The sequence below is a fragment of the Rhinolophus sinicus genome, linkage group LG16 (genome assembly GCF_036562045.2).
Source record: "Rhinolophus sinicus isolate RSC01 linkage group LG16, ASM3656204v1, whole genome shotgun sequence".
Lineage (NCBI taxonomy): Eukaryota > Metazoa > Chordata > Mammalia > Chiroptera > Rhinolophidae > Rhinolophus > Rhinolophus sinicus.
The window spans coordinates 19,198,133-19,222,713 of record NC_133765.1 but is presented as its reverse complement, the minus strand read 5'-3'; the positions used below and the strand labels follow the sequence as shown (position 1 = coordinate 19,222,713).

General features: G+C 41.9%; 1 protein-coding gene across 12 annotated transcripts in view; it reads left to right on the top strand.

Annotated features, from left to right (window-relative positions):
• Positions 1-24,581, top strand: part of DEPDC5 (DEP domain containing 5, GATOR1 subcomplex subunit) — a 104,811-nt gene that overhangs the window by 27,136 nt on the left and 53,094 nt on the right. For 7 of the 12 annotated variants that reach the window (XM_074321842.1, XM_074321841.1, XM_019754262.2 and 4 more), the window contains exons 18-25: positions 4,380-4,449; positions 6,192-6,228; positions 6,750-6,870; positions 10,041-10,261; positions 13,232-13,435; positions 15,063-15,198; positions 16,181-16,278; positions 22,609-22,674. In XM_074321842.1, coding sequence (XP_074177943.1) covers positions 4,380-4,449; positions 6,192-6,228; positions 6,750-6,870; positions 10,041-10,261; positions 13,232-13,435; positions 15,063-15,198; positions 16,181-16,278; positions 22,609-22,674 — 953 coding nt within the window. The remainder of the gene's footprint in view (positions 1-4,379; positions 4,450-6,191; positions 6,229-6,749; positions 6,871-10,040; positions 10,262-13,231; positions 13,436-15,062; positions 15,199-16,180; positions 16,279-22,608; positions 22,675-24,581) is intronic. The other 5 variants (XM_019754263.2, XM_074321843.1, XM_019754264.2 and 2 more) reach the window with 1 other exon arrangement.

Sequence of the window (24,581 nt, the reverse complement as noted above, 5' to 3'; positions counted from 1 at the left end):
TACTATCAGATCTTTTGTCAAGAAAATACAGAAACCAAAATTCCAACATTTGCTTAAAGCTTCTCTATATATAATGCAGTAGCAGTAACATGAGAACAGTCTCTGATGAAAAAACTAAAAACAAATTTTGAAGGACTTATTTTCTGCTATCTCCAACTCTTACTATTGCCCCCTCCCACAGACTGTTATCAGACCAGCATCGTGCCTGGTCTCCTCCATTTGTAGAAAAATCCCCATGCCTCTTCTTCACGTGGGATGAGGCCCCAGAGTTCCTGCGACTCTAGCTCAGGGATGGTGTCTCTCATGCCTCTGCCAGTGCCACTACCCTCCCTATCCCTGTCCTTGTCCTTTGGAACAACTGCAATGATCTTATCAGTGTGTGAATTTCTAGTCTCTCTCCTTCAGTCCATCCTCTAGACCAGGGTTCCTTAACCTTGACACTACTGACATTTTGCCCAGGTCATTCTTTGTTATGGGGGGGGGGGAGTCCTGTGCACTGTAGGAGCAGCATTCCTGGCCTCTCCCCACTACATGCCAACACACACACTCGCAGTTGTGACAACCAAAAATGTTTGCAGAAACAGTGGCTAAGTGAATCTGCCCATCAGAAAGGCTGGAGAAAGTTAAACTGTTTCTTTGAAGCACTGCTGGTGGAGCTCAGACCTCTGGAAACTATAAGAACTAGATGTCCTCAAATAAGCCAGCCAAAAGTGAAAAGACTTGGGCTATTCTTTTTAATGTTTTATGATTTTTTAAAATGACTGCAGGTTTATGGAGAATGCAGGCGAAACCATTGAAATGAGGGAGGGAAATCATTTAGGCAAAAAAAAATTTTTTTGAATGTCTGCAGACATTGCCGCATATCCCCTGGGTGGCAAAATCCCCTCCCCGTCCATTGAGAATCACTTCTTTACAGCAGACCTTTTGTTTTTTACTTAAAAAAATTCTTTTTTCTTAAACAACAGGGCCTCTAAAAGTCTTAGTTGGAACCAAGCATATAAAAGCAGAAAGTATTATTGTTCTTCTGTGTCCTCACATAGCAGGTCCTTATGTAGCACCAAGGCATCCTGGGACTCTGGGAGCAGTGTCTGTCAAACACTGCTGTACCTGGTTGCCAGAGTCATTTTTGTGAAAACCCAATCCTATGGCTCTTTTCCTCCGATGTCTCATGCCAGCTTGGTAAAGATTTAAGTGTTTGACACCTGAGGCCTTCTCTCCCCCCACTTGCCCTCTTTCATTCTGCGTGGCAGATACCCACATCTCACTCTTGCTTCTGAGCCTTTCTACCTGGAGGGCTTCTCCATCTATCCTTTCTCTCTCAGATGCCTATTTATCTTCTAACAAACAAGCTCAACATCTCTCTTCTGTGAGTTCTGCTGCTGCCCTGAAAGCCAACAGCCACTTACATTTTAGTACTTCCAGAACTCTCTACCCTTCTCTGGGTTGTCTGTCGTAAGACAGGACTCGTGAGGGGCAGAAGACCACTTGGCTCATGCCTCAAGCGCAACAGAACCTTCAACGTCGACGCCTGTTTAGTTGCAAGTGCAGGAGACCAGCTGGAAAATGCATCCTAAATGTTGGTTTCAGCCTGTAATATTTTCTTTATCTTTGTTATGGGCCACGTTGTCCTTGCTGGTTAGTTGTAATTATTCATAAGTGAAGAACCAGTTTCATGAGCAAGGAATGGTCCTTCGGCTGGCTCATAAGGGTAGAGTGATCACACTGTAATTATTCCTGTTCTGAGTATGCCTTGCTCTTCTCAGGGAGCCCAGTGAGATGCTCTCTGGCTGGACATCCATGTTATTCATTTACATGTATATATACATATATGTGGTTGTTTAATGATGCTCAATTTTGTATGCTGTCATAGTATTGCCTGACCAAGTTACTTTAGAACAAGTGACTGCCTCATGATAAAATGCCTTCAGAATCTTCCTGAACGAAGATTCTGTTTATGTTATTGTTATTTTAAAAACTTGGTTCAGGTAAAATAGGAAATATTTTGAACTTACTGCTTTTTCACTTCAGATACAAATGTATCTTCTTTTTTTTGTCAGCCCTCTTAATTATTTTTGGATTTGTTATCTTAAATAGACACTCAGATTCTTTTAAAAAAAAAAAGATTTTATTGGGGAAGGGGAACAGGACTTTATTGGGGAACAGTATGTACATCCAGGACTTTTTTCCAAGTCAAGTTGTTGTCCTTTCAGTCTTAGTTGTGGAGGGTGCCATTCAGCTTCAAGATGTTTTCCTTTCAGTCTTAGTTGTGGAGGGCGCAGCTCAGCTCCAGGTCCAGTTGCTATTGCTAGTTGCAGGGGGCATAGCCCACCATCCCTTGCGGGAGTCAAACCGGCAACCTTGTGGTTGAGAGGATGTGCTCCAACCAACTGAGCCATCCGGGAGCTCAGTGGCAGCTCAGCTCAAGGTGCCGTGTTCAATTTTAGTTGCAGGGGGCGGAGCCCACCATCCCTTGTGGGACTCGAGGAATTGAACTGGCAACCTTGTGGTTGAGAGCCCACTGGCCCATGTGGGAATCGAACTGGCAGCCTTCGGAGTTAGGAGCATGGAGCTCTAACTGCCTAAGCCACCGGGCCGGCCCCTACACTCAGATTCTTTTGTCAATAAGAATATAGCTGCTGTTTAATTATATACCATATATTCCATGGTTTTACGTTTAGGAAATAATTAGGGGACAAAGGAGCTAGAGCATGCACAAAATTGTATATGAATTTAAGTATTTCAATTTCCTCAAAGTTTACTTCATATTAACTTGAAAGTGTGCTGATTTGTCACTTTAGTTTCTATCCTAAATTGGCTCTCTGATGCCAATTAAGATGGAGGATGGAGCACAGGTGAGACTCAGGGTCTGAGAGCTGGGAGGGCAGAGGTCTGCTTTTCACATCTCATCGCGAGCCTTGTTTGCTTGAGCCACTCAAGGCCTGAGGAGGATAGCTGCTCACAGGGGCCATTGTTCTCATTCTGTCAGCAAAGCCTCTTCAGAAGCGGGCAAAATGTTCCCACTGTAGTAAGGCCAGAGACCCTACTGAGCATAATTAAATTGTATTCAGTGAGAACTTATTACTCCCAAAATATTACTGGCTAACAATGAAAATTGATTCAAAAAGTCAATTAATACTAGATCCATAAGAATTCTAAACCTGAGATTTGGGGGATATCACAGAATATAACTGGAATCTGTCTTGGAGATCATAGAGAGCATCAGCCACATTGTACAGGTGAGGAACACAAGTTCCAGAGAGGTTAAGTCGCTTGCCTAGGGTTGAACAGCAAGTTCATGTCAAAACCTGCAGCTATTGGTATGAACCATTTGAAACTATGGTATTAGACTGTTTTTCACCTTCAAACAGCAATTTCATACGGTTCAATCTAATAGAAACCCCTTCTTCTGGCTGATACCACTTTGCCACTCAGATCTTTTACAATTAATGTCTCGAAAGAGAGTAGCCTCCTCTACCTGGTACTTTCCTTGGTAGCACTATGAGAGGCCGAGTCCCATGGGCTGGTTGGACTCCAGGTCTCAGTGCTGCAGTATTCTTAATGTTCTTTCGCACTTAATGTGTTACTAGGATTGCCCCACACCGCACTGGTTACTATTGACACTGCCTTTTTTCCCCCCCTTATGATCAGAGTTATGGAAGGTGGGGATTGGTCAATGTTCAAAACATTTTTAGCATAAATTAATTGTAGATTAAAAAAAGGAATACAGAGATGCCTAAGGAACAGAAAAGGGTTCACAGCCTCTGTTCACTCATTCATTCAGCATACCCAGGGCAAGGTTGGTTCTCCAGTTTTCTTGTGTGCTTGTCATGGCTGCAGTAAGATATGATTTTCAGAGGGATTTGGACTTAATGGTTTCTGCCATCGTTTCTCGAATGCCATCTTTTTCTTTTCTTGCGTGGTTTGTTCTTGCTTAGTAAGTGCTGATCAATCAAGGAATGATAACGACCTCCCTTGGTCCCCCAGCATCATGCCAAGTATCTAGGTGAAAAAGTATTGTGGTATAAATAGATTTATCTCTGCCATAAGGAGGAGATTCTAATCCAGTTAGGAATCAGGACTAGCATGGAACAATTTATGGGGGGAGAAAGAATAGAATACAATTGAAAACATAATTTAAAAAGGAAGCATAATTAATGTTTTATAGTGGTTACAAAAGACGTTAGAATTGAAGACCAGTGAAGCCTGAGATAAAGGTATTGATGAGAGGGCTGATCCATGGCTGGGATTTCTTTTTTTTTTTTTTCTTTTTTAATTTATTGGGGTGACAATTGTTAGTAACATGGCTGGGATTTCAACTGTTTGTTGAGGTTTAAAATGAAAGGGGTTTAGATCAATAACCTTGTGTGTTTCTTTTACAGTTTTTACACATCCAAAAGCCAGCTCTTTTGTAACAGTTTTACCCCACGGATAAAACTGGCAGGAAAGAAGGTAGGTGTCACCAATCAGCAGAGCCTTCAGAGACTGTCACACACCCATGTGGTTAATTTGGTCCTGAGAGCCTCCCTTCCCCTGCAGGGTGATAAATGAGTTTTAAGAAACTATCTAAGAACTTCATGATTTTCCACGTTAAATAAATAACAAGGCAAACCCCCCAGATATAAGAAATACCTTTGGCAAAAATATGACGAACTATTTTAAGTTCTTTAATAATAAAAGATCTGTTTTTACTATGATGTTATTGGTTTGTTCAGATACTGAGATGTCTTAGATACTGATAGGGACAAACACATGGACACGTTGCAGCAAAGTGGAAATACAATAAAAAGATCACATCTTAAAAAAAAAAAAAAAAGATCACCTCTTAGCAGTACTTAAATGGCAAATTCAAACAAGCATGGCGATTCAGTTTTTGCTTACCAAATAAATTTCAGACTCATTACTAATTACATCAAATGCAGGAAATAAGTGTGGTGAAATTGGTGCTTGAGTACCTGCTTGGTATCCAATACTTACAGAAAGCAATTCAACTATGTGTATCAAGAGCAGTGCAAACGGTCATGCCATTTGACCAGATAATTACATTTTTGGCCATGTGGCCTAAGGAAATAATTGAGGATATTGAATATGAATAGATCTTGGTCTAGTTTTATTCCTAATAGTGACAAGTTGAAAATAATAGGGAAATGGCTAAATAAACCATGAAATAGCCACTTGATAGGAAATGTTTGCAGCCAATAGAAATGCTACTTTTAAGAATCTGAAAAAGCCTTTTTAATGTAATATGAAGAGAAAAATAGGCTGTTATGTATATCGGCCCCACACTAGGGTGCTCTCATCCATATATCTGCCTATTTCAAGCAGAGCTGAACTCTGAAAGTTGCCCATTGTGACTGTTATGTTAGTAGTTTCAGGGCCACTTCTTCCCTCTTTGGGGGGGTGGCTAATGTTATTCTTTTAATAGGGAAAATATTAATTTCGTGGAATAGGCCGTGTCAAGTAGAGGAGTGCTGGGAGAATGGGACTCTGCCCAGATAGGTCCTTCTCTTGATTTCTGAAGTTTATACCATCCCCACAATCATTCTTGGCAACGTGGGACATGGAGGACCATCTGCAACATGATCATTTGGAAAGTTAAAATGTTATGAACGGTTAAAGGGGCCTGAGAAGGATTTATTTTATTAGAAAATGGTAATTCTTTTCGTTTTCTCTCTACCGTCGTACTCCATTTTGGCAAATTGGGCGATCTGTCGAGTGCTCAGCTTTTACAGGTGTAGGCAGACAGGTGAGTGCACCATAGTGAAGCGAAGGAAGCATACAGGGTTTGGGGTCAGGTGGAACCTAGTCATGGTAGGACACACACACCAGTGGATTGGCCGAGTCTGAAGAGCTGGGCTTGGACTTTGGCTCTGCCATCTAGTAATTGTGTGACTTTGAGCAAGTCCCTTGTTCTTTCTAAAATTGAATATCCTCACCTGTAAAGTGGCGTCCTTGCCTCCACTGGATAGAGTTGTGAGAGTGAACAAGATGTGAGGTGGGAGATAAAGGACCTAGCAGGGCTTGACACCATGGTAGGTAGGTGTCTGGTGTTAGCTCCTGTTTTTCCACCCATTACAGTGGGGTGAGATACGGTCTCTGCCCTGGGGAGCAGCTACTTGCATTACTGTGCCTTGTGATAAATTCTATTCCAGCAGAGAAGGGAGTGATTGATTCTCTAACATTTAATTTTACAGCCTGCCTCTGAGAAAGCAAAAAATGGCCGTGATACGTGTGAGTATTTTTCTCCTTTCATCTTTTTTTGCCAAGAGTCAGTTAACTCATGGCAACAAGATTATGTGAGGTTGCATAAAAAGTTCACAGCCACGTTGGGAGACCTCGGTTTTCCTTGTGTGATCTTTGAAAGGTCCCTTAACCACCTTGTATATTTTTGTCCTGTCAACTGCAAAATGGATAATGATAAAACCTTGTTTTCTTTCTCATACATAGGTCAGTTGTAGGGGTCAGGCAGAAAGTTTCAAAGTCCTAAGCATACATATTAAGATCATGTTTTAAACGTGGGATTACAGAAGAATAAAATACTGCCATCACCTTGGCTTTACGGAGTGCTCTATACTATTTCTACTTCCTTTGACGTATATGTCATTACATCTCAACCCGATGAAGGGTTATTATCTCATTTTTTTCAGGGGAGATGATGACGATCACCTGTGGTTTGCAGAGTTGGAGGAAGACCCTCTGAAGGCATCTGGTTGAAGTGTGTTTTGATGACAATTTGTATTTATGTATTTCAGCTCTTGGGACGCCGAAAGAATCTGAGAATGCCCTTCCCATCCAAGTAGATTATGATGCCTACGACGCCCAAGTGTTCAGGCTGCCAGGCCCATCCCGAGCTCAGCGCCTCGCCACCTGCAGGTGTCCTGCCAGATTCATTTTGGGGTGGATATAAAATTTGCTTAAGGAAAACCTGAGGTCATGAGAGCAACCTTGAAAATGTTTTCAATTAAAATTAGCCAAATGGAAGCTATACCATGTAGATCATTAGAGATTCTGTTCTCAGATTCTCTGGATCAGCCATTTTGTTGGCTATGTTTGCTATGAAGTATTGTCCTCAAATAAGGAGAGCGCTCTGCTTTTTCTAGCCAAGAGAAGCAATTCACAGTTACCGGAATCTTCTTCTCATTGGGCTATGACTAATGTATATAGGTCCTGGGGCCCAGAGTTTATTTTAGGTTTATTATTCCCAAAGGGCAAGAGAATTTTGTTTTTCCCTTCATTCCTGCTTGTTAGATTTGTTCCATGGTGTTTTGGTCATATAGTAATTGTGACATAGCCAGATTTACCAATATATTCATTTCTGGGTCTTGTATAAGAAAGCTCTACCCCAAGGTTAGAGATAGTATTTTTATATTTTCTTCTTATACTTTATAGTCTTGGATGTTATGCTTAGCTCATTACGTAGAAATTTGTTATTAATGTGTGAAACAATTTTAGTTTATTTTTTTCCTGGTTGACCAAATTTACCAGATTTCTTAAATATGGAAGTTTATCTAAGCACAACTGATTGGAACAATATTCTGTCTCTTCACATTGTGACAAATAAGCTCATAGTGGCTACGTGATTGTTTTCTGTCCTTTTCCCTCATTCCCTCATCCCATCCTAATGTCTTGTCTTGACACATGTTTGTAATGTTTGGAGCTCAGAATAAGGACTGTTAACAGCAGCTCCTGTACACAGACTCTGCTTAGGGGCTCAGGAGTGCTGATCTTAAAATGCTTTCGTAGTTCAAGATTCTTGGTTTTCTTTTTTCGAATCAAAGATGAAAGACCTGGTGTTTTAGACACCCAGGTTGTGTGTTCTTGAGGGCCCAGACCATGTCTCAGTCAGTGCTTTGTCCCCGGGCCGGGGTTGAGCCTATACTGTGCTCAAATATTTACTGTTGAAATAATGAACATGTATTCAGCCTTTGGGATCTATTTTCAGGCTCTATTTAAGCTCCTACTTAAAACAAACTCCTTCCAGGTGGACGGAGAACAGCTGTGATGTCAGAAGGGCAACCCTATCGATGGTTGCTGACTCTTTCATTCTGGATTTTTCCTACCCATTGGGCTTCTCGCCTTCTAATCTTTCTTCCTACTGCTTTCAGAAGTTTTCCGCTGAGGGAGTTTTGTATTTTAATGAGGGTGTACTCTTTTTTAAACTTTTATTAAGGAAATATGCAAGTATGTTCAAATAGAGAGACTAGTGTAATGAATAGTTATCAGTGTGTTGTCAGTCTTATTTCATCACTTCCCAAACATTTTATATATTTTTATTTAACTTTTTAGATTTTTAATAATTATTTTCAGTTGTACAAAAACAGCATAGTGATTAGACATTTACACACCTCACAAAGTGATAACCTCAACAAGTGTACTACCCGTGACACTGTACACAGCTATTACAATACCATTGACTACATTCCCTGTGCTGTACTTTATATCCCATGATTATACATATATTTTTAAATTATAGTTGAAATTAAATGTTATTTTATATTAGTTTCAGGTGTACAGTGTATTGTTTAGGTATTTATATAATTTGGGAAGTGACCCCCCGCCCCGATAAGCCAAGTACCCATCTGATACCATGCAGTTTTTACACTATTATTGATTGTATTCCCCATACTGTATTTCACATCCCCATGACTATTTTGTGATTACCAATTTGTACTCACTAATCCTTTTACCTTTCTCACCCATCTCCCAACCCTCCTTTCTTCTACCAACCATCAGTTTGTGCTCTATACCTATGAGTCTATTTCTGTTTTGTTTGCTCATTTATTCTGTTCTTTAGATACCACCTATAAGTGAGATCATACGGTATTTGTCTTTCTCCATCTGACTTATTTCACTAAGCATAATACCCTCTAGGTCCATCCATGTGGTTGGAAATGGTAAGATTTCATTCTCTTTTATGGCAGAGTAATATTCCATTGTATACATGTACCACATCTTCTTTATCCAATCGTCTATTGATGGATATTTTGGTTGTTTCCATATCTTGGCTATTGTGAATAGCTCTGCAGTAAACATAGGGGTGCATATATCACTTTGAGTTAGTGTTTTGGAGTAGAATTGCTAGGCCATTTGGAGTAGAATTGCTGGGCCATACGATAGTTCTATTTTTAATTTTTTGAGGAACTTCCATACTATTTTCCACAGTGGCTGCACCAATTTGCAATCCCAACAGTGCATAGGGGTTTCCTTTTCTCCACATCCTCGCCAGTACTTGTTGTTTATTGATTTATTGATGATGGCCATTCTGACAGGTGTGAGGTAATATCTCATTGTGGTTTTTATTTGCAATTCTCTGATGATTAGTGACATTGAACATCTTTTCATATGTCTGTTGGCCATGTGTGTGTCCTCTTGTTTCTAACAAATAAGAATTTTTAAAAAATCCCATTATCACATTATTACCGGTAACAAAATTAACACTAATTCCTTAATGTCTTCTGATACCCAGGCCATATTCAGATTTCCCAATTGTTTCAAAGATGTGTTTTTACAGTTGTTTTGTTTGAATTGGGATCTAAAGAAGATGCATATGTTGCATTTGGTTGTAATGTCTTTTTTCAATGACTGGTGAATGTCTTGCTTTCTTCATTTGACTGATTGTTTCCTTATAAAGTTTAACTTGTCCTCTGTACTCTGAATTTCCTGTAAACTGGCAGTTATCTCTAGAAGTTCGATTAGATTTAGGTTTGGTGTTTGTTACAAGAAGACTCTTCAGATGTACTTTCTCTTGCATCACATCATAGCATGTCTGGGTACCTCATTTTCAGTGACGTGAGATTTATCGGTGGGGTCAGACCATTGCAATCATTTCTTTACAGCTATGATCCCAGGACTTCATCCATTTGAGAACTGTCCATCATTTCTCCACTTTTTTCCAAGCTACTCAGGGCAAAGTACCTCCTGTATTATTTCCCACTCATAGATCTTGGGGATTTTTGTTACTCGGTGACGGGTTTTATAGTTTTGACTCTAGGTGGGTGGGGCAGTGTCCCTTACTTGGTGGTAACTTGTCCCTCTCTGGTCAGGTCTGTGCGAGAAAGGGAAAGTCACAGTCGAAAGAGTGCCAGCTCCTGTGATGTCTCATCCAGCCCTTCCATGCCCAACCGTGCGCTGCCCAATGAGGAAGTGAGGAGCCAGGCTTCTGATGACAGCTCCCTGGGCAGGAGTGCCAACATCCTGATGATCCCACACCCTCACCTGCACCAGTATGAAGTCAGCAGCTCCTTGGGCTACACCAGCACTCGAGGTCAGACAGCTGAAGCGTGGGCGGGGGCACAGCTGATCAGAGCGGGGCACAGCTTCCTGTAGTAAGGGATGGGGGTGTGTGGCCAGGTGTGGAGTGTGTCCCACATTTTACTTATTTCCATGCCAGTGTAATGAGTACGAATCGCCTTAGCTGTATGTATGACACTAGTTTTGTCTGTACCCTTTCTTCCCCTGTCATATAACTATATACCTTTCCATATGTTAATGTAGAGCTATCCTTAGGCCCAGGGTCAAAGGTGTTTGCTTATTTCCTTATCATTTACGTTTGTGCTGTACTTAAAACAGCCTCTGTCCTATATTCCACTTTAAGATTTCTTCTGGAGTTACCTGTTTACCTGGCTTGCACTAAGGAGCACAGGTGCTGCTTTTCCTGTGTCTTATCTTTCCCATCCAACAGCACCTACAACTAGATTGTGCAGGCCCCTCCTGACTTTTTAAGCTTTTTATTTTGAAATAATTATGGATATATGGGAAATTGTGAAAAATATACAGGGAGGTCCTGTGTACCTTTTGCTCATTTTCCCCGGTGGTGACATCCTAACTCGAGTACAGTATCAAAACCAGGAAAATGACATGGGTAAGATCCATAGAACTTGTTCAGGTTTCATCAGTTTGTGTGTGTGTGTATGTGTGTGTTTGTGTGTGTGTGTATGTGCAGTTTTATCACATGTATAGATTTCTGTAGCCACTACCACAGTTAAAATCCAGAATTATTTCATCACAGCCAGGCTCCCTCGTGCCACACCCTCCCACTAATTACTCCTCCATAATTTCGTTATTTCAAGAATGTTATCTAAATGGAAGCATAGCCCTCCTGACTTGATCACTGACTTAGGGATGTTATGTATACACAGCTGCCTTCTGTTGCCTGGGAAGGATTCCCAAAGGGCAGGGAGTGTTTTCCATGACCCAGCACATTGAAGGGGAAGCCATTGGCAGGGCCTCAGGACAGAGGAGCAGGGCATCCATTAGGTACCATACACGCTGTGCCAAGGACCTAGGAAATTTTTGACTGCTGAGAGAAAGGTTTTGTTTTGTTTTGTTTTGTTTTGTTTTTTACTGGTTCAAAGTATACAAAGAAATTCTGAAAGAGAAAGGAACAGATATTTAATTACATGACTGTAGTAAACCATCTATGTTACTTAGATTAATTAGAGTTAGTATTCAAAAGAAATTTAATACATAGGGAAATTTCTAGGTTAGCTTTTTCCCACCTTCTGGGAATTTCTAAGTTTACATGACAGTTACTCCCATTTTGCTGAAAATATTCTTAGAAGGGTCTGTCTCAAAAGTTGAATTAAACTAAACAATCCTTTAAAAATCTTTAAAAGCCAGATCTCTGCGGAGATAATGTTGCTCTTAATCCAAGTGACTTTGAAAACAGTTTTCTTAAAAATCATCTGAATAGTAGAGTTGATTTCAATTTGGGAGTTTATTAGGACAGCCGATAAGCAATTCACTGGAATATTATAAGGCAATAACATCTATAGGCCTTTAGTTTCCTGTTTTTTTAGGGATTCTCACCCACCTACCCACTCAGTGTAACATAGGAAACATTTCTCCTTTCCTCTACGTATATTTTTGACCCACTTTGTCCCTCGTCCTGTTTTTCATCCTTTTCAAAGTATGTACTCATATATCTTAATTGGGTTTTCTCCTTTTATTTCCATGATAACAAACTAGACCACATTCTTTTTTATTTGTTACACTGGAGCATCAATTCAATAATTTACAATGAAAAATACAGCTTTCATGGAGATCTGAATGTTCTATTCTTGCATGTAAATCAGCTCGAGGAATTAAATATTACTACATACGATGCTCTTGTTGGACAGATGATGGAGGACCAGACAGAGTCCTTGATGCCATGGAATTTGCATATGCTGGACCCACAGCCTAGGTGGTAACTTAGTGAACGTAGGACGTGCACAAGGGGAGTTGGTTGTGGGTTTTAGCTCTTTTATCCACTCAGGTTAGCAGGCTAGCTCCACCTCCAGAATATGGACCTGTCTGCCATTGGACGGCAGGTCAAGTCTAACTACCATGTCATTGCTGTGCCTGCTCAAGGCTGGATACATTTCCTTGTTCTTTTCTCCCAGAATTTTTTTTTTTTTTTTTAACAACAAAAACGTTTGATTGCTCACTTATGTTCCAAGCCACTGAGTCAATGGGATGGGTTTCTAATCCACCTGGTCATTTAGGGTCCCAGGCTTCTTTCATCCTGGGATGCCATGATCATCAACACTGGTCTCCAAAGTGGCCACAGCAGGGGAAAAGGAGTGGACATCATACGCAGAGATGTTTGTAACCTAGGTTTTCATTGGGAGCATGTCATTTCCACCTGTGTTCAATTGGCTGGAAGTTGGCTGGGTTATTTGGCTCCAGTGCAGAGGGGCTAGAAACTATAGTGTGTGTGTGTGTGTGTGTGTGTGTGTGTGTGTGTGTGTGTGTGTGTGTACGTGCGTGCGCGTGTGCGTGCACGCGCCAAAGAGGAAAATCAAACAGGTTTAGCGAACACATGGACTATGGACTATCTCTGCCAGGGTCTGCCCTCTAGTCACCAATATACAATATTTTTATCGTCCTTCCCACATACAGAATATACCCACCCCATCTCAAAGTGAGGCAACTCAAGTCCTACCATTCACTCGTTGTACGTAGCTTCCAGTCGAGGGTCCCAGGTGCTATGTTGTCCTCCCCATTTAGGTGTGGGTGTGGCTTCATTGGGCCACTAGTTTGGGAATCAGAACTCCCTTCTCCTAAATATTTGAAAAGTCAACAAACCCAATGTTTCATTTCTTTAGTTTGGCAATTTTACTTATTTCCCTCCCTGCCTAACATATATGATGTCCAAGGTTCCCATCAGCCTTGGCCAATCGATCTGCCTAGTTCAGGTTTCATTGTGGCTCTGTGCTCTCTCTTCGTGCCTCAACTCTACGATAACTGGCAGACGTCCTGGAGAACATGATGGAGCCATCGCAGCGAGACTCCAGCGCGCCGGGGAGGTTCCACGTAGGCAGCGCAGAGTCCATGCTGCATGTTCGACCTGGGGGATACACACCCCAGCGGGCGCTCATCAACCCCTTTGCCCCCTCTCGAATGCCCATGAAGCTCACGTCCAACAGAAGGCGCTGGATGCACACTTTTCCTGTGGGTAAGTTGGTGGCTCAGGAAAGAGTCCTGGACTAGGAGCTGCCAGTCCTGGTCCTCAGCACTAATCCACCACGTGGCCTTGGTCAAGTATCTAAACTTCTCTGTACCTCTGGTGCCCCGCCTGTAAGGTGGTGATAACCACGCCCACTTTGCCTGCCCTGGAGGTTCTTGTGAGGGTCCTGAGGGCACACTCAGGAATGGGCTTTGTAACTGGAATTAGCTGTATCAACCTGAGGGCTTCTATTTTTCTATTTGAAAAGACTGTGCTTTACCACCTGCTTTCTTTCCTAAGACTAATGTCCTGCCTTCTTGTTCATTCCTTCCTCTCCTGTCTCGCTCTGAATACTGATAGTACTGTTTTGGGTACACATTTGCGTTCCTTTTTCTGCCTCAGGGGTCTCTGACAACTAAAAAAAAAATGGTTTTTCCTCCAAATTCACTGTATTTCCTAGCCTGTCCTTTTTGATCTGTAGTCTCTCCTAAAGGTGACAGTAAGGTTTTATAAAGCTATTGCTAAAATTAAACTTCAGCTTAATGGGCTCTTACTGGGCTGGGAAGGAACAGATGCATTAAACTCCAGGGTTTTTTCATGGGAGCCATCCTGCTGAATGCTTGGAAATGTCTAGTTATTATTATTTTTTGTGCTTGTTTTTAGTGTTAAAAGTTAAGTGAGTGAGCAAGGAACCTGGTTCTTTTGGCTGTAATTGGGGGTCCTTCCCCAACCCCTGCCCCCATCTCTGCCATAATCAGTGACACAACTTGTTTCTTTCTGGTGTCTTTCTGTTTCTGTGGTTATTCCTACTGCCTCTCTTCAAGTTCTCTTACAAGAACTATTGATATTTCTTCCGATAGCCTCGGCTCTTCTTGCTCTTGTGCTTTTCCTCCCAATACAATTTGGTGCTTTTCAACTTCTTTACTAAAACAATATTCTCCAAACCTGCATCCTCCTGCCCGCCTGGCCCTCTGATTGCTAAGGCCCTCCTTTGCCGGGCTCCCCAGTGTTCCGTCTCCTCACTCCCACCCTCAGAGGTTCTTTTCTTTCCCAAGCTAATCTGGTCTTCTCCTGCATATGTCTTTCCTCTTCCACATTTGGGGTTTTGCATGGATACCCCAGATAGCCTCTCCTTCAGGGCCTACTAACTTTAACACTCAGCTCTGACACTTCTCTTTCTCCAGGAAGCAATTAGACTTGACTGATTCTCATTTATCTCTTATTCGATGTCTTTTTTTGCACCTTTGCAGCCTCTGCTTCTTTAAGTCACAGTTGTCATCTTATGTATGAACAGAGTCATTGATGTTTCACTTGTATGTTCCTTTTCGTTTAGTTTGTGTTATCTCTCCTGGGAAAGGGCCCTTGCCTCCTGTACGTCTATATTTCTCTGTGGCGTCTCAGTTGACATGCACAAGACAGAGGCTCTTAAATATGATGAACATGAGGCCCCACAGGAGGATGAGTCCTGCTCAGAAGAGGAGCCGTCCATGTGGGAGCCAGAGGGTCATGTGTATAACATTCCTCTCTGTGTGTCGTCTGTGGGGTGCTCTCTCCAACACCTGTATTCCAGCAGCTGGAAAGGAGGGAGATTGAAGCCAAGTGCACAGAACTAGCTGTCGGGTCTTTATCTGGGTAGGACCGTCCGGAGAGGCCATCCAGATCCATCACCAGACCCGACAGAATATGGCGGAGCTGCAGGGCAGCGGGCAGAGGGATCCAACCCACTCCTCTGCAGAGCTGCTGGAGTTAGCATATCATGAAGCTGCTGGAAGGTGAGAATGTGCATAGGGCTCTGGACGGTACTTGGAGAACACGCTCCAGCAGCCAGGACAATGCAGAGCAGACCTCTGACAAATGTCGTGTTTAGAAGACTTGCAGATGAGGTCAAGGCCTTCCTTTGTCAGTCCGCGTCATTCCCGCCATTGGGCCACGTGCAAAGCAAACAGGCTGACAGTTTTGCCAGAGATGTTACTAGGCCTTGCGTTAGCTTTAGGTTTAATTCAGAGCATGCTTTGTAAACTTCGAGCATGAATGTTTTCTAATCCTCAGTCAAAGGTGAAAATGGGTGCTGAGATAGGTGATTTATGCTGTGTGTTTTTTTTTCAGTCAGGCTACGACTTTTGTCATTTTGGTCATTGAGAAATTCTACTGTTGAGTTTAGAAGAAGTTAATGCTGAAAGCAATGGAAATCAAGGCCTGTGTTGATAGAAACAACTTCTTGAACCAGAGTTCTGAATGTGTTACAGGCATCCAAAGAGAGTCAGTGTGGGAAGAGAGTCATTTAAGTCTTGACAAGCATGAGCCCAGGTGACACCTAGACTCACTGTGATGCTTTAGGAAACACTTTGCAAAGAGCAGTCTTGGGCCCCTTTTCACCCATCTCAGTATCCAATGGGATGGATGAGGGATACAGACAGGGTGTGACCATCTTTACCAGATTAACTTGGTACCTCCATTCAAGCACTTCATATTTTCCTGTCGGAGTTAGCAGGAGGAGGCTTAGGACAGAAAGGTCAGGCGATCTAGTGTGCCAGTGGCAGCTAAGGTGCGAGGGTGGGAGGAGCCTCTCACAGGAAGCCAGAGCTGGCACACAAACCAAGTACTGTGGCCTGTGATAGGATCCCAGTGGTTGCCAGCCTATGCGGCCGAATATTCAGGCCTGTTTTTGATGAAAACCCCTGGGACACAGGGTGAGCAGGATAGAAGAGGTGATGCTGTGCGTTAAGCCAGGTGGCTGGGCTCTGTTCTCTGCAGGCACAGCACCTCCCGCCAGCCTGGTGACGGCATGTCCTTCTTGAACTTCAGCGGAACTGAAGAACTTTCTGTCAACCTGCTTAGCAACAGTGGTTCAGGTAACCAATCCAAGAGGTAACAGAGCGGCCGGTTAGCTCAGTTGGTTAGAGCGCGGTGAACAACAGGGTTGCCAGTTTGATCCCCACATGGGCCACTGTGAGCTGCGCCCTCCACAACTAGATTGAAGCAACTACTGGACTTGGATCTGATGGGTCCTGGAAAAAAACACTTAAAATAAATAAAAGTTAAAAAAAAGAGGTAACAGAGTTGGGATGCCCAGAGCAGGCTTACATCTAGAAATGACACAGGGACCAGAAAAGCAGGGCCACGTCTATTTTGGGATCATTTCAGCCACAATTTTGGGTGACCTATTTAGAAGCAGTGCTTTATAATGCATGGCCTTATAAATGGGCTGAACATTACATTTTTAGCCAAGAACATGTTGGTCAAGCCACATTTATCATCAGTATGTCAAGGAGTCGTGATTGAGGGCGGCTTATGAGCTTGGTGTTGAGGGCAGCAGCACCAGAGCCAGAGCAGGAGTAGTTTCTGCTCTAGAAGAGCTTTCAACTGTGTGAGGTGGGCAAACCCACCCCCATAAATACAATCAGGAGAGGCCCAGAGGGGAACAGTGTGGTTGGTCCCCTGCCCTCATATCTTTGCATAGACTAGTCCCTCTGTATAGAATATGCTCCTCCTGTCTTCATCTCCTGGCTCTGCCTGGGAAATGTCAGCTCAGTCTTTATGAATCTGCTCCAACAGTAGCTCCTCTTTGAAGCCCTCCCTGGTGCTTGTCACTCTTCCTGAAGCCCTCCAGGAGATGTCAGGCGTGTTTCCACATAGTTCCACACGCATAAGCCAGTTGTACCACTTGGCACGTCGTGATCCCACTGTTTCCATGTTTGTCTCTCCACTGGACTGAAAGAGCTTAGCACATTTATTGACAGATGAACCTATACTTCTAAGACCAAGCTGCTGTATGTGAGAAGCATTTGAATGATCCACAAAATTATGCTAATTGGTGTGCGAGTGTTCAATTACATAAATATGTTCTAGAATGTTTAGCTTCTTAAAGAAGGCGTGGGCACCTTGGGTTTTTTTTTCCTAGTTAGGGTGATACAGTTAAATAGGGTCATATTTGCTCTTGCCTGGTCCCTTTATGACCAGTAGCGTGTGTTTTCTTTTTTAATTTAATTTAATTTAATTATTAGTAGCATGTGTTTTCAAAGGGGCCAGAGGTCTTCTGGAGGTGGGCTGTAGCATTGGTCTCACGGGGAATTGAACTCCCATCTTTGCTCTTGTGCTTCCTGATCGATGATGCCAGCTAGCCACAGAAAGAAATGAGATAAAATCATTCTCATCTTTGTAGCCATATGCAATAACCAATGAATGTCAGATTTACCTTCAGGACATATCCAGAATCCTACCATCGCTCATCGCCTCCACCAGTCCTAGCCCAGTACAAGATACCATCTTTTGCCTCGATTGTCTCAGTAGGCTGCTGACTGATCTCTCAGCTTCTTCCCTTTGCTCTTCCATGTAGTTTATTTCCAGCACAGCAATTGAGAGTCATGCTTCAAAAACAGACGTCAGATCATGAAACATCTGCACAATAGCCTCTGCGGGCTTCCCGTCGCACTCGGAGTAAAAGCCAAAGGCATTGCAGTAGCCTACAGAGCCCCTGCTTCATGTGGCCCCTTGTCACTCAGGCCTCTTCTCCTGCTTTCCCCTCTTACTTCACGCTCATGATTCCCCAAATATATCAGGCACATCTGAATCTCAGGTCCTTTCTCTTGCTCTCCCCTCTGCGATGCCCTTACACCAGAGAGCTTCATGGCTGAGGTCCATATCTCTGAGTTTGCCCACGACAGTCCTGGTTTGAATTCGTTGACCTATATGATTATTATTAGTGTCCCTTTCACTCTCAAAGGTGGGTTGGATGATAAATTATATGACCACCTACCGGCAGCTTGCTCTCTTTCTTCAGGTCTCTCCTGAATTGCCACTGTCTACTCTGGCACTCATCTTCTCACCTGTCTTCTCCCTCCCTGATGTTTCTCTACAGTACCACTTGACATAGTAGAGCTTTTAATTTTGTTATATATTTTTATTATAAGCTCTATGAGCACAGGGATTTTTGTTCTTGTTTTTCATGGCTGTATCTCCAGAACTTAAAACAGTTCCTGGCACTTATCAGGTTGTTGAATGAATGCTAAAAGCCTTCTGAGGTTAGCTTTCTCTTTACTGAAGAATGTCTTTCTTCTCTGATAACCTTGTTGAACAATTAACTGGATTTCTTTCCTCAAAGAATCAGACAGTCTTTTTCTGCCTTGTTTGGTTTTGAATTGACTTTACTTTCAAGCCATCCTCAATCCTCATGGAACATGGTTTGCTTTCTTCATACTCATTAAACTCTTATCCATTCCAGAAATGTTTCTTGGACTCTAGGCACCGTGCTAAGGCCTGAGAAGAAACAAAATAATTAAGACACCGATTCTCCTCACCTTAGGGAGCGCTGGCTTGTCATTCACTTGGGATTCTATTTGAAGCACTTCCATGTGGGGTAACAACCGTGAAAGGAAAGCCAGCCATCTCACAGGGAGCTGGTCTCTGAGTGGTTCCAGTGATACCGTGTGCTTTGAACATGTGAGCTAAATTATGATGTGGTAGATGAGGGAGCGTGCTATGATGAAAACGATCAGAACAAAGTCCCCGGCCCTGCTCCTCTTGCCTTTAAAGGAGTTTAGCCTTTAACCTTTGCTGAGCCTCAGGTTCTTCATCTGCATAATGGGCACAAAGATCTCCTGCCTGCCTCACAGAGTTGTAAGGATCAAGAGTAGATCTGATTCCTTAAGGGCAAAATGTCACATTGGGTCCAAGGTGGGGTCTAAACAACTAGCTAGCATTTCATTAAAAAAATATTAATAGAAAAGAAACAGGAAGACCTTATCTGTGACCCCACCCTCGCCTCCTGGGCTTGACAGTTTGTACCATCTGCAGGCACTCAGTCATGACTCAGATTTTCTCCTGCATTTGGACTTGATTCATACGCAAGTCACGATTCACAGGAGGGATGTCTCTGTGGGTTTCCATCCTGGCCTCCCGGCCCATTGAAGTTCATTTTGAGCGCTGTGAGCTGGGGCCTCACCTGTACTATTCACTTGTTTTTCACATGCTGCCCAGCAGGGACCAGGTAGTTGGTGGGACCGGGCAGATAGATTTTATCTCTCTGTTTCTTTAACTGGGCACCAGTTTATAAGACTTGTTAGTCAGTTTCCTTCCCTTTGTTGGGGTAAGTGCTCCAGAGAATTTTGAAAAAGAAAATAAGTGGTGCCGTGTTTTCTTTCTCTGGTATTGGGACTCAGAATCTGCAACTCGGTGTTTCTGTTGAGCATTAGGTCCATGGAGCAGATTTGACCTGAGAGCTAAAGTAAAAAGTAAGTCGTAGTACACCGAGGCCAAGAGAAGGCCTCGGAGTCACTTATCCAGTCCAGGTTGGGTTTTTATGGCTAAGTGCCACCTCTGTGACCCAGAGAAGAGAAATGACTTGCCCGAGGCACAGGCTTGCAGATGTCCCCAGGTATCAGCCCTGAAGGCTCCACACTGATTCCCCTGTTTTGGCCTAAGGTTAACAACCAGAAAACCGGTTGAGACTTCTTGACTCTGAACAGATGTCAGAAAAGACAGAATTGAGATGACTGTTCTCAGCTTTGGCTCCCCACATTGTGTGTCTGGCTTGGAACTCTGTGATGTTCGTTCCCAAATGTCAGGTTGGAGCATAGCTGACTGACCAGGAGGTCTCACCTGTGTCCTCTCAGGTTGTTGGGGCTCTTCACATGCCAACATCACATCTGTGACTGAAAATAAGCTTCCAAGACAGAGCTGGTGGGCGGGACAGTGAATTGGAATGCAAGGAAGCTGTGTGGAAGCCCTTAAAATACTTATTTCTTTACACTTTCTTCATTGCTGTTTATTTAAAATAAGTTTGTGTGTGTGTCTGCACGCACACACGCATATGTGTGTAGCATAAGAGACTGGTTGCCTTGAATGTGCTTGTATCCACTAGAAATGGCCCAAATCTGCTTTTGGCCTGGGAGCCAAAGCTGCTCTGAGTACCCTTTGCTCGTGCAATTGTAAGGAAGAATTTCATTTCTTATACACCAAGTCTAGATTGGGTTTTCTTCCCTCCCCTCCCAAAAAAGGGGGTGATCTAATGACCAAAGTTAGCATCCAAACCTATGAAGTGATGTATTTAATAATTTAATAATTCTCCTATTGTTCAGAATGTTTTGAGATTGCCAATTTTGTAATTTTTTTCATACCAGTTCTTAGGCTGAACTTGAAAATCCACCTTGTTCTTTCTTTTAGTCATGCTTTGTGTTTTTGTGAAAATGGATGTAATCAGCCAAGATAGCTTTTTCAGAAAATTTAGCTCCACATGGCTCTTGTCTATTGACAAAGAACAGATAACATTTCCAGTAGCTGAAAACTGATACTCAGATGGATAGTTAGGTTTTACCTACTTAGTGTGTGATCTTCAGTAAGTTACTTAACAGTGCTGGAGGCAGTTCCAAAAAAGAGGTGCTAAAACTGTTTTGGCCAAATTACATCATCTTTTTAAATTTAAAAAAAAATATTAATTTTTAAATTTACATGCAGTAAAATTCACTGTTTATTTAGTGTGCAGTTATATGAGATTTGACAATTTCATAGATTCATAACTACCAACAAACACATCAAGATACAGAACATTTCGTTACCCCCAAATTCCTTTGTGCTGCCCCTTTGTATTCAACCCCGCCCCACCTCATTGCACCCACTGATACCTGTTCTCTCTCCCTTTAGTTTTGCCTTTCCCAGCATGCCATGCCCTTGGAATCATACACTAGGTAGCTTTTTGAGTCTGGTTTCTTTCACTTGGCATAATGCTCTTGAGATTCATGTAAGTTGTTGCATGTATACGTAGTAATGTTCATTACTTTTTATTGTAGAGTTGTATTTCATTGTGTGAATGTACTAGTTTGTTTATCCCTTCACCTGTTGAAAGACGTTTGGGTTGTTCCCAGGTTGTGGCAACTGAATAAAGCCACTTTAAACATTTACATAACAGGTTTTTGTGTGAACATAAATTTTCATTTCTCTTTGGTCAATTCCTACAAGTGGAATTGCTGGGTCAAATGATAAATAGATGTTTAACTTTTAAAGGAACTGCATAACTGTTTTCCAAAGTGGTGTACCATTTTGCATTTCTCTCCCATCGCTGGATAAGGGTTTCTGTTACTCCACACCCTTGCCAGCACTTGGTGTGACCTGTCATTTTAGCCATTCAAAAAGGTTTGTAGAGGTATGTCACTGCTTTTAATGTGCCATTTCCCTAATGACTAATGATGTCGAGCATCTTCTCGTGCTTATTTGCCTCTGTATATGTTGTTCGGTGAAATGTCTGTTCAAATCTTTTGCCTGTTTTCTCATCGAGTTGTTTGTTTTATTGCTCCTGAGTTTTCAGAGTTCTTTATATGTTCTGGATACAAGGCCTATGTCACATGTGTGATTTGTAAATACTTTCTCCCAGGTTGTAGCTTGTCTTCTCGAAGATGTTACAAGGGATTTATAAATGTTTGTTCTTGTTATAAAACATTCAGATGACACAGAATAAAAAGCACAAGTTTTCATTTACCTTCTGCCACCTCCTCCAGCTTTCTTCTCAAAGATAGCCACTGTTGTCAGTTTGGTGAGGATCTTTCCAATCCTTTATATAGTATCATAATTTTCTGGTAAATATATATATTTTGCAAGGGAGATTTAAATGTTGGAATGTGTGTTTTAAAATCAGTTCTATTACTTTTCAGTCAATAAGTGGCATTTCAAAGAATCTTTGTTTTCCTGTCAGCCCAGTAGGTAAAACCACTGTTTTTTTTTTCTCTTAAAGTAGTGAGTTTTGATGTTATATTTCAGACAGCCATGATTTGAGGAAGAAAATTCCAGAAGATGACTGTTGAGTGGACTGAATTTAAATAGGTCATTTTATGTTTGCTATAGATTCCTCTAATTAGTTGAAATGATTTTGAAATACATTCTTTTTCTTAATATAAGTGGTAAGTTGCTTTTTGCTTGTGTGTGTGTATGTGTTTGTGCTAATGCCAACGGTCTCATTGGGCAAAGACTAGTATTGATAACCTCAGAGTGAAGTTCTGGCTCATTCCCAAATTTTAGATTGCTCATTTTTCTTTGATTCATTTGTGCTGTTGGAAATACTCAGCACAGATTTTGTACTTGGTTCACAATTTTATTTTTAGCTACAGTTTTGATCTTTTTTTTAACCACAACTGGTCAGAACTTTTCTGAAGAATGAGCCTCATTAAAAACAAGTTGTTCTCGTCTTTCCATAGGTATGAATCCTAGGACCCAGAATAAGGATTCTCTAGAGGACAATGTTTCTACCTCTCCAGACCCAAGTAAGTGGGGCGGCTGAGTGGGGAAGGTGGAAAGGTGGTGGAGGTGTGGGGTGGTCCAAGCATGAGAAAGCAAGAGGGGGAGCCCTGTGGGAAGAGAGTGGTCAGGGAGTCCACATGGCTCTGGGGTTCCAGAAAGCAGTGTAAGTGGCAAGGGAAGACTCTTCAGCCTATCCGATAGAAGGTGAGAGAGAAGGGAGTAGCCAAATAACCTGGTCTGCAATGTAATTCAGAGGATCATGGGAAGGGTAATGGAATTCCCATGAGACCTTTGTGCCAGTCCAGAGTTGGTCTTAGCCCTTAATGATGGCTTTGGGGAAAAGTTGGAAAAAAGTAATAAGAACTGCAACTGTTTACATACTTGTAGCTGAAAATGTTTGGGTTGCATTTGTTTTTATTCTCCTTGTCTATTGTAGTAGCTGAACATCTAAATACAACTGACCCTTGAACCATGTGGGGGTTGGAGTGCTGACCCCCATGTAGTTGAAAATCTGCGTATAACTTTTGACTCCCCCAGAACTTAACTACCCATAGCCTACTGTTGTACAGAATCCATACCGATAACAAACATTAACACATATTTTTATGTTATATGTATATACTGTATTCTTACAATAAGGTAAGCTAGAGAAAAGAAAAGAAAATGTAATTAAGAAAATCATAAGGAAAATACATTTATAGTATTTGTTGATAAGAATCCACGTGTAAGTGGACCCAGTGCAGTTCAAATCTTTGTTGTTCAAGGGTGGACTGTATTTAAGAGAATATCTAAATATCTATAATAGCAGAATACCAGAAAAAAAGTCCTACCACCTAATAGACTTTATTTTCCTTAGCTGTGACCAGTGGATATACATCACTGAGTTTTTTTGTTCCCACTTATGATTATTAACTTAATATTGCTTTCGCGACTTCTTCAGGTCCCTCATATTACTCATTTTTAGTGGCAAGATCAAACAAATTACTGTATCATAGTTCGAATAATAATTTCTTATTGGTGGCCATTTGAGTGGTTTCTAGTTTTTTTGCAATAGCATATAAAACAGATACAATGCATGGTGCAGTTGGTGTGTTTTTTTCTTTTGGTTCAGATCCTTGGAATATATTCCCCAAAGTATAGTTGGCAGATTGATTATTTTCTAGGAAGCTACCAGCAATGAATAGATGAGCCTGTTTCTTCTATACAACCCCAGCACTGGATTTTGTAATCTGTGTATATTGTTAATTTAATGGTTCTGAAGTGGAACCTCGTGAGAGGTCTTTGTAGGGCTGAGGCTACTGGAGTTAGAAAAGAGGCCACACGCTCATCCCAGTGAAAGAACACATTAAACTAAGACTTGGGAACCTTTCTCACAGTGGGATTTTGGACCAGGCATTTAAATTCTCTGTATCTTGGTCTATGCCAGCAGAAAACATTTCTGAAAGGTTTTATAATCCTGAGAGTCGGGAAGCTGATGAGGACCAGAACAATCTAAGAGGGCATAAAGATATAACTATCTTCTGTTTCTGGCTTCCCCCCTGTGGCTTTGATCAGGTGTCTTCCTTCTGGTACTGGTTTTAACTAGAAAGTAGGAATGAGCTCACTCCCTCCTTTGCCGTATAGAGAAATTGGGGGGGATTAATTAGGCTGTTCTGGGCTATGTTTTGAAATCTTGAAGTGTTAATGAGTTAACAAGACTTGTGTATAGTCAAACTCGTAGAATGAGAGAGTGGAATGGTAGTTGCCAGGAGCTTGGGGGGGAAGTGGAAATGGGGTGTTGCTAATCAATGGACATAAAGTTTCAGTTATGCAAAATGAATAAGTTCTAGAGATCTGCTATACGACATTGTGCCTAAGTTAATGACACTGTATTGTACGTACACTTAAAAAATTGTTAAGAGGGTAAGTTGCATGTTAAGTCCTCTTAACA